At 31.2% G+C, this 15442-nt stretch overlaps 2 protein-coding genes across 4 annotated transcripts in view; both read left to right on the forward strand.

Moving 5' to 3' along the window:
* On the forward strand, nucleotides 1–13471 carry LOC117921936 (vacuolar-processing enzyme-like). Its single transcript, XM_034839883.1, has 11 exons — nucleotides 1–216; nucleotides 330–494; nucleotides 582–738; nucleotides 1233–1315; nucleotides 1775–1974; nucleotides 2070–2118; nucleotides 2691–2897; nucleotides 2999–3208; nucleotides 3290–3416; nucleotides 9644–9704; nucleotides 13417–13471. Exons 1-11 carry the CDS (start codon nucleotides 1–3, stop codon nucleotides 13469–13471), a joined length of 1530 nt encoding a protein of 509 aa, XP_034695774.1.
* The window catches only part of LOC117922157 (pyrophosphate-energized membrane proton pump 3), a 19571-nt gene continuing 16179 nt past the window's right edge, over nucleotides 12051–15442 (forward strand). For 2 of the 3 annotated variants that reach the window (XM_034840191.1, XM_034840189.1), the window contains exons 1-2: nucleotides 12051–12197; nucleotides 13417–13780. In XM_034840191.1, coding sequence (XP_034696082.1) covers nucleotides 13688–13780 — 93 coding nt within the window. In that variant the 5' untranslated portion in view covers nucleotides 12051–12197; nucleotides 13417–13687. Of the gene's footprint in view, nucleotides 12198–12326; nucleotides 12562–13416; nucleotides 13781–15442 lie in introns of those variants that run through there. The other variant, XM_034840190.1, reaches the window with a different exon arrangement.

Consider the following 15442-nt stretch of genomic DNA (forward strand, 5'->3'; position numbering starts at 1 on the left):
ATGGACTACCCCATTGTTGGCATACTTCTTTTCATCACTCTCTTTAGTCCCTTCACTAAGAGCGAGCCTCCCGAACTTGATAGACCATCCAATGAAACCGAGTTTATTATTCATGGCAATAGTAAGCCTAATTGCAAAGCCGCCGAACCCGCCAAGGGAAAGCAATGGGCAGTCCTAATCGCTGGCTCGACCGATTATGAAAACTATAGGCATCAAGTGCGAGTTTCTTCTTCTTCTTCTTCTTCTTCTTCTTTTTTTCTGTCACATTTCTTACGTATGGTTTTTCAATTGTATTCATAGTCTTACTAATTGATGCTTTTATTTTTTAGGCTGATATCTGCCATGCATATCAAATACTGAAGAAAGGAGGACTGAAAGATGAAAATATCATTGTTTTCATGTATGATGACATTGCTTTCAATGTAGAAAACCCTAGGCCTGGTGTTATAATCAACCAACCGGGGGGAGACGATGTTTATGAAGGAGTTCCAAAGGTCTTTTTCTACTAATTAGGTTCATTGCTTTAACAATTAGCTGATAATTATGAGGCAATCTTATGTATGGGATTTGTTTTGTTCCAGGATTACACTCAATCTGCCGCCACTGTGGCCAACGTTTTTGCTGTTTTACTTGGAAACAAGACCGCTGTCCAAGGAGGTAGCGGCAAGGTTCTAGACAGCGGTCCTGATGACCATGTTTTCATATACTACGCTGACCATGGCGCCACAGGGATTATCGGTGAGTAGAGGCTGAGGAAAAACTACGTTGAAAATGATTATATTAGGGTTTATTGGGCAATGTTTTTTAAAACCATTCTAAAAAATAGTTTTTAAAAACAGTTTTTGGTTGTATCTTGGTTAGAAACGCAAATATGAAAAACAATGATTCCTATATCGATCATTCTTCATATTTTTAATTATTTTTATAAAAACAACTTAAAATGTCTCAATTCTTTTTTCAAAAAACTTATCAAAAAATTGTTTTATGTTCTAAAAGCTAGAATATTGTTTCAAGAACAACGGCTAAATAGACCCTTATTCAGAGTCTCGTAATATTGTAAGTTATTATGCAAGTAACAAAAGTTTATTTAAACATATATAATATTACAATTTTCTTGTAATCTAACAAGAACTTCTATCCTTTCCTACATTTAATCGACAATCATGCCCTTTGATGCCATGGAACTAAAAGGTTGAGCATTCATATGTGCAATCGTATTGCAAATTTTTTAGGCATGACTGATGGTTTAATCTATGCGAAGGATCTCATCAATGTGTTGAAGAAGAAGCACGAGGCTAAAGCCTACAAAACCATGGTACTTAATCATACATAACTTGCTGTTAATTTATTTTTATTGCTACTTGTTCACAATTTATAGCCCGATTGGGAGTGATTTTGAGAGAGGTTAAACGTGCTTTCTAATGCTTGAAAAGGGTTCTTTTATAAAACTTAAATGTTTGGTAAATTTTTTAAAATCGCACTTAAAAATTTAAAGAATCACTAGAAGTGATTCCTTGAGGATCAGCACTTGATAAGTAATTTTTTTTTTTTTTTTAAAAAAAAAAAAACAGTTTTGGTTAAATTCATTTTTAGCATTTTTTTTTTTTTTTTAGTTTATATTCAATTACTAAGAGATTCTTTTTTAAAAGTGTCAATCATGAAAGAGTTTTACCTAAGGTCACTCCCAAACAGGCTCTTAATTTATATATATATATATATATATATATGTAACGTTATATCATCTTTTGAATAGTGTTTTTACATGAACTTTCAGGTAATCTACATTGAAGCATGCGAGGCAGGGAGTATGTTTCAAGGCCTCCTTCCGAATAACTGGGATATATATGCAACCACAGCAGCTAATGCTGAAGAGAATAGCTATGGAACATATTGTCCCGATGATTATCCTTCTGCTCCCTCAGAATATGATACCTGTTTGGGGGATACATACAGTGTTGCCTGGTTGGAGGACAGGTACTGCTATACATTCACTCCTTTTGTATTCATATATCTGATTTTTTGGGTAATTAGGCATACTAATCGCCTATCCCTTTGTGTTTTATTTGCAGTGAAATGCATGATCTTCGCTTTGAAACCCTAGAGAAGCAATATAAGACGGTAAACTTTTCGAATCTTGAATTTTATATCAAACTAGAAATTGTGGTAGCACTACTACTCCATATTCAATATGAACTCCAAACTTCTTCGGGAACCTTACATTTGATTATTGGAAAATTTGAGAGAAAACACGGCGAAAAAAAAAAAAGAAAAAACATAAAAAGTAATTTAAAAACCATCTTTACATACTTATTCAAACTAATTTCATTTATTTTTCTACTTTTATAGATTAAATAATTTTAAAAATATATAAATTTCTAACCAATTTTAATTATATTAAATTTTTGTTTATTTTTTTATAACATGAGAAAATGATTTTCCTTAATAATTTTTTCCCTTTCTTTGATACTTTTATAGAACTAAATATAGTATAAATTGTTTACAAAGGAGCAGATCCCATTGGTAAAACTTATAATTACATGGGTTATCGATACTTTTCGTGAAATTATGACGATTAGTCTCAAGGGTTTAGCGGGTTTTGATTGTAATTAATTAGTACCCTTTAATATAAATTGTATGAAAATAATGCATGCCCTAGTTGGAATAGCATGTTATGATCACTGCATTTGCAGATTAGAAGAAGGGTATTTACTCAGGATCTGGATTTTAACTCCCATGTCACTCAATATGGGGATATGAAGCTGAGCAAGGAGTTTCTCTTCACCTACATGGGCACAAATTCTGATAACGATAACTATACTTCCATGGCCAACTCCAAGCCATCTGGTTTCAGCTCTGCCAGTCAGTATGATGCTGAACTCCTCCATTTTTGGTACAAGGTCTGTTACCAAATAATGATTTTCTTCAATTGATCATTTCATATGAGAATGCCCCCATTTTTGCCCTTTCTAGTGAAGAATTCAATGCTTTGGTTTTACAGTTCCATAGAGCTCCTGAAGGGTCCACTAGGAAACTGGAAGCTCAGAAGGAGTTGCATAGCAAAATTTCCCATAGGATGCATGTAGACCACAGCATGAAGGAGATTGGGAAGCTCATACTTGGATCGGAAAATTCTACGATGATGTTGTTGAAGACGGTTAGACCTTCGGATCAGCCTGTAGTAGATGATTGGGACTGCTACAAAATGCTAGTAAGTTCTTTCTTATGTTTAATATAGGACTCATAAGTTTGTCGAAATGCTTTGCTGAACTCATAAGTTCTATCAATATAGGTAAAGACTTATGAGGAACACTGTGGATCTCTATCAAGGTATGGGTTGAAATACACCCGAGCGCTCGCGAACATGTGCAATGCTGGGATTAAGATGGAGCAGATGGCTGTGGCTTCAGCAAAAGCTTGTGCCAAAATCAAACCCTAGTTCTTGGAGCTCTTCTTATGATGAAGTTGAGGAATTGATAAGAAAAATCCATGTATACTTCTTTTCTTTGATCTTACCATTATCATCTTCCATAAATGAAGCTTTTCTTTGTTAATAAATGTTATGGTCTGATTATATATATATATATAGAGAGAGAGAGAGAGAGAGAGAGAGAGAGAGAGAGAGAGAGAGATATGCCTAATTTGTATCCGACCTATAAGAAGTTAAGATATTTTTTAATGAATTTTATTAAAATATCTTATGATTTTTAAAAATGGTTTAATGTGAAATTTAGAAAAAAATATTATTTTTTGTAGAAATTTTATTTTAGTTAGCCTTATATAAAATTATCAAATTCTTGTTAAAATTTTTACAATACCATTATTAACTCTTTAAAAATTTTAACTTTGACTTTGACTTCAATTTTGAGCTAAAATTAAAAATAGAAAATTATACTTGATCAGCCCATGGTATGATAACTTCATGAAAATTGAAAACCAAAGCGGACCAATTCCCCACAAAATCACCTTCGGGGATCTAAACTTAAAAAGTAAAGGTTAAATCCATCGGTATGGAATTAGCAAATCTAGCTAGCCTTATATAAAACTAGCTACTTTGAGTTTGTTAAAGTTTTTACAATACAAATATTAACTCTTTAAAAATTATAATTTTGACTTTAACTTCAATTTTAAGCTAAAATTAAAGATAGAAACTATCCCAAACCAGTCCATGGCACGGTGACTTTATGAAAGTTGGAATCCGAAAAAAAAAGTGGAGAAAGTGGACCAATTCCTCACAAAATTGCCTTAGTGGATCAAGGGATTGGTAAAGTGAATTGACCCCAAGAGGAAAGGCACAGGACACCTGTTTGGAATTAGCAAATCTAGCTACTTGGATGATGATTGACAACATATGAAAGATGGAGAAATAAGAGGTATAACAAAGAATCACAAAGAGGTTGGATATAAAAGCTCACCACAAGAACAAAAAGAACACTTTTTATTGACAAACCAAAGACTCAAATTTATCTTAAATTCATCCATTTTTTTATACATTAATTGGCAAGAAGTGAATTAATTAAGTAGAATAGATATGGTACAACCCTCCAACCAGAGGTATTTCAAATGTAACTTACTAGTAACACCATATTCCTAGCTATGGGAAAGAACTTGAAAAACTTAATGGCTTTTTAGCTCAAATTTGACAAGAGTGACTAATTAGGTGCTTGACAGCTTTGTAAATAAATATTTTGGAATGGGAGGTACAAGGAAAGAGGTCCAAAAATGTGATAAAGTGAAATCACTCCTAGATATAGGCATGACTCATGCAACCAGCTTGACACCTTTCACTAAACTGATAATTACTACATGAAGTACAAATTGGGACAACTTTTTTTTTTTTTTTTGGGGTTAGAATTTGGATGGCATATAATTGAATAGTGACTTTGTCTATATTAATTCTAGATTTCCTTTTCCCAAATTTGGTTTTTCAAACACCTTTGGGTGCCTTAAATTAATCAAGGTACCATTAGAATATGTTTGAGTTTTAAGATAATTGAAAGAAGGGTTTTAGCTGCAAAACTTTGATCTTCCCCTCTTTGCTCCAATGGCAATTTTGCCTAGTAATGGGGTAGTATGAAGATCTAGAGAAAGTTATTGAGAACAAATTAAGGTTAGAAAGAGGATGAAGGTAATGTCTAATTGAAGAGTGTTTTGAGAATTGAAGGAGGAATCTGAAATTAATGCCTCATACTTGATTTAGGTAATGTTATCTAATTGTGGAATCTTTTAATTAAATAGGCTACCATGACATGAAATACTAACAAAAGTGCATTATGGTTTTATCGTGAGAGGTTGATCATCTATTAATTTTGATCAATTCCTTTTTCTTGTTGACACGGCAAAAATTTTGTATAATATAGATTAGAATGAACGAAACCCATTATGATATTTTCACATTTTAAAAATATATTATGAAAGTGGATTTAGTAAAGCTTTTATTGAAGATTGATACCTAGTCACAAGCATTCAATAGTTTTAATTTCAAATTTTTATAGACCTTAAACATGGGACAATCACCATAGTATCTTATCTTTTTCGAATTCAAATTGGATATTAAACCCAAAAACCCCTTTATAAATGGTTTTCCCCGCATTCAGCTCAGAAGCACATTTGAGATCAATGTTGCATATCATTTTTCGATCATCTTTATGATCAAAATGGCTTAATATATAGTTGGCATGCTTCTTCTCCTTGTACTCTTGAGTCTATCCATTGAGAGGCACCATTGCATATTAAACAAGCATCATACAAAATAATCGATTTTATCCATGGTAATAGTAAGTCTAATGGCAATACCAAACCCTTCAAGAAAAAGTAGTGGACATGCAATTCTCATCATGACAAAACTAGCAAATGAATTGCGAGAAGGCAAGATCTAAATATTTATTTCGAGGGAAAAAATTGAACAAACTACATGTGTAACCAAGGAATTCATTCATCATCTTTGGGAAAGAGATCAAATTCCTTAGTCATGGAAGAAAAAATGGAAGGAAGTGTTGCACCTCATCATATTCTTAGCATGGATGACCAAGAGGTTAAAAGCTAGAGAAAAGAACACTCCTCTACGAACAAAAGTTATAGTGATATATAAAAATTAAAAAGAGCAAAAAAAAAAAAAAAAAAAAACCATTTCAAACCTACTTTTCCTTTTCTCCTCAAAATTAATTAACTTTTCTTGGCTTAATATCGAGTACCACATCTTAATTAGTTAAAAATGAATATCGAAAAAAAAGAAAAATATTGTACTATTTTTATAATGTTCACTTACAAAAGCTCAGCTTTTATAATATTCATGACTTAATAAAAACTTAGTCCAATCTCAAGATCATTAAGCATGAATAAATCCAATTCAAAAAGTCTTCCATTGCCATACACTTCAAGTGCCCTAGAATCAATGTACTATCAAAAATCAAAAGTACATGTCAAGTTTTAATTTATAAGGTTTTATGGGTTAAGAAATTAAGACAAAACTTAGTGTCTAATTTGAGAACGTTTTGGGAGTTTGAGTAAAGAAATAAAATGGTGAAATTAATGCTTTTGTAATTAGTTGCCTACTAATAAGTTGAGTAAGAGATAGGACTACTAAATTGAGGAATTATTATCTAGATAGCCATGCATGATATATATATATATATATATATATATATATGGTCGCATAAATAACAAAGATTGCACTAAATTTTTATCCCATTACTAAAAAAACAATTCATTGTGAAGTCTATCAATTTTGGTTCCTTTTTTTTGTTGACATGATAAAAAAATAGTGCAAAAATAGTGTAAGTTAGGAGAAGAAGAAACTAGAGGGAGTCGAATCCACATTATGTATATAAGACGTGGTTTATTGAAGTGTGATACCTAGAGACGTTCATATCACAATTTCAAATTTTCTAGAGCCTTAATATGGTAAATTTATCAAAGTGTCTTATCCTTTAATTTTTAGGGTTTTTATTGAGGATTACCAAATTTAAATCTTTCTTTTTTCTCTTTTCAATCAATAACAAATTCAAATAATTCATTAAGTTTGTCTAAATACTTCATGCATGAGATCCATAATTAAGATTGAAGACTTATAAGGAACATTGTGGATAGGATTGCAACTCAGAACAAGTTGGCTTAAGTTTACACTCAATTTTAACTAATAAACATTCAATAATCGGAATCCGAACACAACCTAACCTCTAATCCAAGATGATCAACCCAAACTACCAACTCGTCCTGATTTTTCGAAGCTTGTATTAATGTTTCAGTTGGGCTTGACACATTATTCAGCTTATATGAGTCAAATTCTAGTCGGATTGAGTTGAAAATACCTATAATGGCCTTTTTAATTTTAGATTTTATACATTTATATCAAAATTTAAATAAAAATGACACATCGGTTTAGGATAATAAGAAAAATAAACAAATAATTATCTTTCTAAAAACTAAAATAATATTAATATTAAATTTAAATTTTTTTAATTTTTTTTGAAAGGACATAAATAGAATATGATAATATATAATGTATAAATTATAAATATTTTAAAATATTAAAATGGTTCTTATTAAGTTTGAGTTGTCCAAACCTTTTATCTAAGCTCAACCTGAATTAAGTTTATAGAGAGTGTTCTCAACCCAATTACTAAAAATAATTGTTCACACTTTTCCCAAAGTATTAGGTGTAAATTGGATAAATTCAACTCGCCGAACTGCAATCCAAATGATGGATCTTTATCCAAATATGACTTGAAATATGCTTAGTGCCTAGCTTGCAAACATGCATATGTATGGAGTGGGTTAAGATGGAGTATATGGCAATGGCTTTAGCTAAAGCTTGTGCCAAAATCAACCCCTAGTTCTCAGAGATGTTATCACGATGAAGTTCAGTTGAAAATAGAAATTCATAAGCATATTGTTTTAATATGCTTGGTAAGCATTGATCCCATATATTATTTATGGAATAATAATGGGTTTGAGCTTACCATTACCATATACTATAAATGAAGTTCATTTTTTATTTTTTCTTTTTTCTTTCTTTTTATTTTTTTATTTTTGGTAAATGAATCAAATTGAATTGAAGACAATAACAAAATACAATAAAATAAAATAAAAATTAGAAAAAGGTTAATAAAGAAGCAAAATTAGATAAAAAGATACAACCAACTAGTAGCAAAGCAGAAATAGAAGAATTATTTCAGGGGGGACAAAAAATGAAAGGACAATGGTATATAGCATAGTGGAAAGCAATCTTTTCCTTTAAACAGAAGGTCTAGGATTCAAAACCCTTATTGCAATTTTTTTTTTAAGGGGGGCATGTGCCCTTTGTGGCCCTTAGCTGGCTCGCCATAATGATGGTCATGAGTGGGAACTTAGATTTTGTCTGGATATGCGCCCTTGGATTGTTGTTGCATATTCAACTCTTGTTGTAGTTACTACTGTTGTTTTCTTGATCAACCTAATCGGTCAATAAAACTTTTCTAATTGTATGCCTCTAGGACTTTTTGATACTTTCAACTTCATAATTGTATTCCAGGCTGAGTACATCATCCTTATGCACCCATTCCACACTAAATTAGGTAAGGATGTAAGTTGGCACCATTATCTAAAACCTATTATAGATCTATTTGAAAATTTTATTCGAGGTAGCTTCTGTTTGTGCTTTGGCTCATCCAACATATGATCAAATTTTGATTGATTTTTAAGATCGAGCTAGGCCTAGATTTTTTATTAGTTATTTTGTTTTGAAAGAAAAATGAAAGAAAAATAAAAATAAAAATAAATGGTCAATAAATTATTTGTCCACAATTAGGTGGAGTCAATAGGCTAGTTCAAAACCCAAGTTAGATTGAAAGTTTATAAATATAGTTCCGTCCAACTAAATATAGTTCAGTCCAACCTAAATTCAAATAAATGCATCATAGCCCCAACTTGAACTCAAGTCAAGATGGTCAAAGTGCTTGAATCAAAATTTTAACCATGGGTTTTGCTAGGGGTGCAACATGGGTGGGTTGGGTTTGGTGAAATTAATGAATATTCAACTCATCCTCATACTTTGTACTTTTATACTAAAATTTAAGTAGTAAATTACGCATCATAGTAAATAAAATAAAATAAAGTTATTTATCTTTCAAAAAATAAAATAATATATAATATAATTTAATTTGATTTTTTTTCTTTTAAAATTATTTGGAATGGTGTGACTATATATATATATATGTGTGTGTGTCTCTGTGCGCGCTTTTCATTTTAAAAAATATTATAATTATTCTTTTATTTGATAAAAATATTTTTAACATAAAATTCAATTGTTATAATAATTGCTCTTAGTTAATATAGAAATTAACTACAATTCTATAATAAAAATAACAAAACCTCAAAGACAAAAATAAGAAATACTAGGCATCTAGTTAAAGAAAGGTTCATGCTATAGCTGATATAAGGAATAATTAGAGTATGATTAAAAACCATTACTAGACAAACTGATAAATTCTTAAATGTATTATTATTATTATTTATTTTATTTTTATTAAAGAAAACCCATCAAATCTTAATGTATTTTTCAAAGTAAAGGCACATGTCTTGACCAAATAAAGTATTCCAAGTCAATTACAATTCAATTATTCTATCTTATGGTAAAATAACATATCATTTGTCTTTTAAAATATAGGTTTGACTTTTCCAAACTTCTCTCCTAGTATTAATGTCATAACTATTTTTAATCATGTGATGTACACATCAAAAATAAAAATAAATAAATAAAAATTAGTCAAATGTTTGGTAACTATTATTTATAACAATTTTATAAAATAGTTTTTTTTATAATAGTTTTTAAAAATTGTTCATTGATTTTTGTTGAACAAAAGTCTTTTTAAAAAGTTAAAATGTTTTTAACATTTTTAAATAAGTTTTAAAAATAATATTTATGTCTAGTGTTTTATTATTTTATTTTTAATTATTTTATATATAATTATTTCTTAAAAATATCTTTAGAAAACAAATAAAAATAATAAAAAATAACTAAAATATATTATTTGAAAACACTATATTTTATATTTTTAGTAACAAAAATAAAATATAGTTTTTAATTATTAAAAGTGTTTTTTATTTTGGAAAATAAAGAACCGTTTTTAAAAACAGTTCCAAGCCTTAAATCTCTAAGGCTATGCTTGGTTCCGGAAAGTATAAAGGAAAAAAAAAAATGATAAGGAAAATGATTTTCTCATGTTTGGTTGTCCTATAAAAAATATCAAAGAAAATCAAATATAATTAAAACTAATTAAAATTTTATGTATTTTTAAATTATTTAATCTTTATATTGATGAGTTAAAATAAATAAAATGAGTTTGAAGTAACAAAAAAAATAATTTATCAACTTTTAATATATTTTTTTATTTTCCTTTACTTTTTCTTTCCTCCTACTTTTCTTTTGTATTTTCTTTCCCTTGCATTTTCCCTCAAATTTTCCAGGAACCAAACATAGCCTAAGTAAATTCAATAGGTAAAGAAATAGAAGCTTTTTGCACAAATAGTGTAAATTTTTTAAATATTTTTTAAAAAAAATTAAAATTCTACCAAAAATTTGTTTTTTAAATAGATAAATTCAAAGTAACACTGTTTTATTTTATTTTTTAAAAAGGCAAAAATAAAATAGGTGTCCAAAAATAAAATAACTTGCCATTTTAATAATATTTTTCTAAGTTTTCATTTTTTTTCTTTTTCTTTTTTTACTTTTATAAAAAAGATCCCTAAGAAAATGGCTTCTAAATCAAAATTCTGACAACCAAGTTTATTTCATAGTACAAATTCATCAATATAGTGCCTGGCCATGGACACCAAACCATTATCCCTCCATTAATGCCAATCTGTTTCCAACTTTTGAACACAAAAATGGCCTCAACAGCACATGTCAGCCCCTCAATTTTTTATTTTATTTTTATAAAATAAACTACTTATTATTATTATTTTTTTAAATTCTTAAATTGAATTTTTCAAAACTAAAAAATAATTTAAATGGAATGTTATTGACAAGGAACTAACACTAATTTCAAATAATAATTTTCATAATTATCACTAATTTTTTATACTAATCCATTTTTCATTCCTTTGATCCATTATATTTAATTTCTTTGAACATTTATTTTTATGTAAAATTTTTTGTTTTCTATAAAGTTTATGATAAATTGAGAATTTGATATTGTATTAATTTTTTTTAAAATTTAATCTAATTCTAACTCTGGATATTAAACAAGATTTTAAAAAATATTTAAAAAATCTAATTTTCTAAATAATCATGTCACATGCCATCCGATTTGGATCAAATAATTCAATAGGTGATAAACCATGTGCTGTAGCCAAGGAGCTTATCGTGCACCGGCATGGCATAATGCGCTCCCCCGGTATGCTTACGTAAGCGTGCGTATGCATCCCGCGCACTTTAGCATTTTGTCTTTGGTTTCCTTTTACTTTTCTCCGCTTTCCTTTCTCCTTTCTCGCGCCTAAAATGAACGACGGAAATCGAGAGCGGTATTCTCGAGAGTACAGAATGTCAAGTACTCGCTTGCTTAATTCTGACGGCAGAGTATGATCAGAGCGATGGCATTTTGGTATTTTTGGATTAGAGTCATGATCAGATGCAGTCAACCCCATTGAGTCTGACACGTTGCCATATTTGACTGGATCTAACAATTGTTGTCAAATCTTCGTTGATTAAAAATAAACCAAAGCAAGGCATCAGTAGGTGAGAAAATTAAAAATTTTGTCCAACGTGGATCCCACTAGTCTAAATTACCAAATTTTTTGTTATTAAATTTATATAGGAAGGTATTATATTTATATTCTTAGAAATAAAAAATAATTTATCCAATTGATATGAGATGGAGTCATGCTATTGGTTCACTAAAGGTGACGTGGCAAACTATCATTGGAAGCCTGACGTGGAGGACACGTGGTAATCTGAGGCGGCGAATACGGAATTGACATCCACGGGAGGAGGTATTTTGTGATTCCACGGAAATTTTCTGCAGAAACGCCAAGAAAATTCGCTATCTAAAAAAATTTATTTTTTCTCTTTTTCTATTCTTTTCAATTTCTCTCTCTAAGCTCTGCAGAAATCACGTAGAGAGAGAGAGAGAGCGAGGAGCTGTCGGAGGCCCTCAGTGAAGAAAAAGGAAAAAAAAAAAAGCTTCCGTTAATGGCGGTTACAGAAGTTCATTCAATGGCCTGTGCGTACTCATGTCCAATTCAATTTCGATTTCAGTTTTCTTTAATCTGATTTCATTTCAGTCCGTGCAATTTCCGAAACTTTCTTTAGTCTCCATCGCTTTTTCTCTCCTCTTTTTTTCTTTTTTTCTTTTTTTGAAGATTTGCGAATTCTCGGTTTTCCTCTCTCTAGGGTTGGGTTTGTGATGAGAGGGATGGAGCGGAGTGAGTGCTTTTGGAGATCTCTGCTTCGCGGTGATCCGTAGCGGTTGGCATTGGAATCTAGGGTTTTTGCTTAGATCTCCGTGTTTTGAGTCGTTTGGATTAAGATTTTTGTTTTCGGATCTCTGACTTGGAAATTGTTGGAGCTACGGTTGTAATTTGGAAGTATTTCTTTTTCTTTTTCTTCCCGATTGATCAGTCCTGATTTTCTTATTGTTTACTATTTTGTTGTTTTTTTAAATGATAAATGATTTAAATGTGCATATTTGTTATAAGATTTGTGCGAACCTATTTTTACAATATTTGAAGTCATTTACTATCACATTCTCGTTTTGAAAATGTGAGATGCCAATAGCAAAATGTAAGGAAATTGTTGGAGCTCCGGTTCTAACTTCCAACATTTATCTTTTCTTTTCTTTTTTTCTTTTTGCTTTTTCCTTCTGATTGATCAATACGGTTTTGTAAATTTATGCGAGGGTTGTTGTTTCTTAAATGATAAATGATTTAAATGTGCATGGTTTTTATAAGATTTGTGTGAACCTATTTTCATGATATTTGAAGTCATTGACCATCACATTGACGTTTTGAAACTTGGGAGATGCCAATTGAAATGGTAGAAATTAGTGGCAAAATGTAAATGTAGGAGATAGTGATGTTTCAAATGCTTTTTCTTATTAACAACATTTGGCATTTTCAAATGGTTCTTGGGGTTCATATGCAACAGCACATAGCTGGTATTTGTTTTGTGTTGAATCAGGCATATAAAGTTGCTGGATGAATTTTGTTGATTTGGTTATTTCTATATTTATGTTGGTGAGATCTGTTGCCTCAAAGCCTTTTTTGAAACATTGCACCTTTGAAATTTGGATATCGATTTTCCCTCTAGTGTCCAACAATTGGCAAAATTGATGGGTTTTGTTATACTGTTCTTCCGTATGCCTCTAATATTTCAATTTGATTTTATTATATGGATTTTTTTTTCTTTTGTATTAATATGTTGTTAATGTATTTCTCTTTCAGGGAACTGATCTGCATTAAAGGACTGGACGAGGATTTTTCTTCCCTAAAGCTTTAATTCTTGAAAGGCAAGGCAAGAGAACAGAAGTTGGAAAACTGGGAGAAGAGTGAGAGTAATTTGATGGTTTTTTAATAAGATTAGATTTTAACCTTCACTGTCTGCATAACAACATTCAAAATTCAGCGACCAGGTTCAGGGGGTGACTTGCCCCAAAGTGGCGAGTTCATCCCTTTCCCTGTAGCCAGGAGGGTGAATTCCTCCCATGCTGTAACTATGGATGACGATGTGGAGAGTGGTGCTTTGGGGCCTTACCAAGATAAGCCAAGGATTTTCCCCAGCATGCGGAGTAAATCTTACACCCCATTGGTAAGGACACTGTATCTGTCTTTGTAGTTAACATGTTTCCTCAGTTACTTATGTTTGGAATATTCTTACCCTTTTTGGTTCTTGGGGTAATACTATATTGCTGCCTGCCTTGATGGAGAATGACGGATTTGAATATGTTAGTGGAACCATATAGCTTTTTCTCAGTATGATGATTTATCACAGTGTGATTTGTTGTATTGAACAATGCTTCCCATTTATTTATTTTAATGAGGAATGACATTTATTAGAAGAGAAAGCAGGAGGTGGAAGAAGTCTTTTCCTCACTGCAGCCACACTCACCAATCCTGAGAGGAGGACACCTCATAACTTGTCTATGGTGGTACTATGGCACCTGATAAGGAATTCCAATTTAGCACTTCCTTTTTATCTTTTAGTTTCAAGTCTGGACCATGAAGAACCTTTTTGTGGGGATACACTGAAATTTCTACAAGCTCTTATGAGTTATCACAAATATTTTGATGAGTTTTTGTTGTATTGAGCAGGATGGCATTTTCACCCATTAAGAAGCATATGTCCATAGATACATCAATAGCACTATTTTTTGGATTATATATATATATACACACCATTTTACAATGTTTTACTAAAATTTTCACAATTTACCTAAAATAAATAAATGTGTGTGTGTGTGTGTGTTTTCTATAACTGAGGAACCTTCCATGGTCGACCCCTTTGAACTCTCCACACTTGCCACAACTAGCATCAAGTAATCCAAGGCATTTGACCAGTGGTAGAAAATGAACCTCTGTTTGAATGCCTTGGATTACTTGAGGCTGGTTGTGGCAGGTGTGGAGAGTTTGAAGGGGTCGACCATGAAGGTTCCTCGGTTATAAAAAATACACACACATTTTTATTTATTTTAGGTAAATTGCGAAAATTTTAGTAAAACATTGTAAAATGTTAAATCAACATATATAAATAACTTAAAACATTATAAATAAAATATATCTGAAGAATATAGATGCTTGTGAGTGAGACCATGTATTATTAGTTGTTGGAAAATTACGAAATATTATGAAAAACTGTTGCAATTTTCTTTTGTAACTTTAGAAAAGGTTGCAACAGTTTGTTTGACAAAAAAAAAAAAAATGATATTATACCATTAAATTTTTGTACAAGATAGCCATATTGACAAAGGCAGATAATTCCCCCTTCAAATGTTGCTTATGAGTTTGTTGCTTGGACCCTGTTGCTTTCAGTCCATCATAAGAGAGATGCACATTCTTAGGTCCTCTCATTATCAAAAAGCATGCTGGAGTTTAAGGTTTTAGTTCTAGGCCCTCTACTGTCCCCCACCAACTCCTTGGGAGGGAAAAATCGTCCATGTCAATCATCTAATCCCCCTGAAGGATTGATCAGATTATACATATAATGGAAGTCCCACCACCTTCCCCAACCTCTCCCTTGTATGTCAGTGACTCTCAGACAACCAGATTTAAAGCACTAGAAATCTTGACAGTACACAGCTATAGGTGTCATGCAAGTTCCACTTCCTTCACCCAACATTCTTGGTCTTCATGGATAGGAAATGATAAGAAACATACATAGGCCTCACCTCCAATTCCAATGGAACTTCCCCTTTTTGTGTTACCACAGCTTGAAATATCCGAAATTGGTCCACCATCACCCTGAAATCTAGCT

The sequence above is a fragment of the Vitis riparia genome, chromosome 9 (genome assembly GCF_004353265.1).
Source record: "Vitis riparia cultivar Riparia Gloire de Montpellier isolate 1030 chromosome 9, EGFV_Vit.rip_1.0, whole genome shotgun sequence".
NCBI lineage: Eukaryota > Viridiplantae > Streptophyta > Magnoliopsida > Vitales > Vitaceae > Vitis > Vitis riparia.

Bases quoted from the DNA above. Each gene is read 5' to 3' on its own strand.
- LOC117921936 (XM_034839883.1), top strand. From the start codon at position 1: ATGGACTACCCCATTGTTGGCATACTTCTTTTCATCACTCTCTTTAGT. The intron at 2,898-2,998 runs GTCTGTTACCAA...TTGGTTTTACAG, and splicing joins TCCTCCATTTTTGGTACAAG to TTCCATAGAGCTCCTGAAGG. The intron at 9,705-13,416 runs GTACACATCAAA...TTTCTCTTTCAG, and splicing joins ACTATTTTTAATCATGTGAT to GGAACTGATCTGCATTAAAG.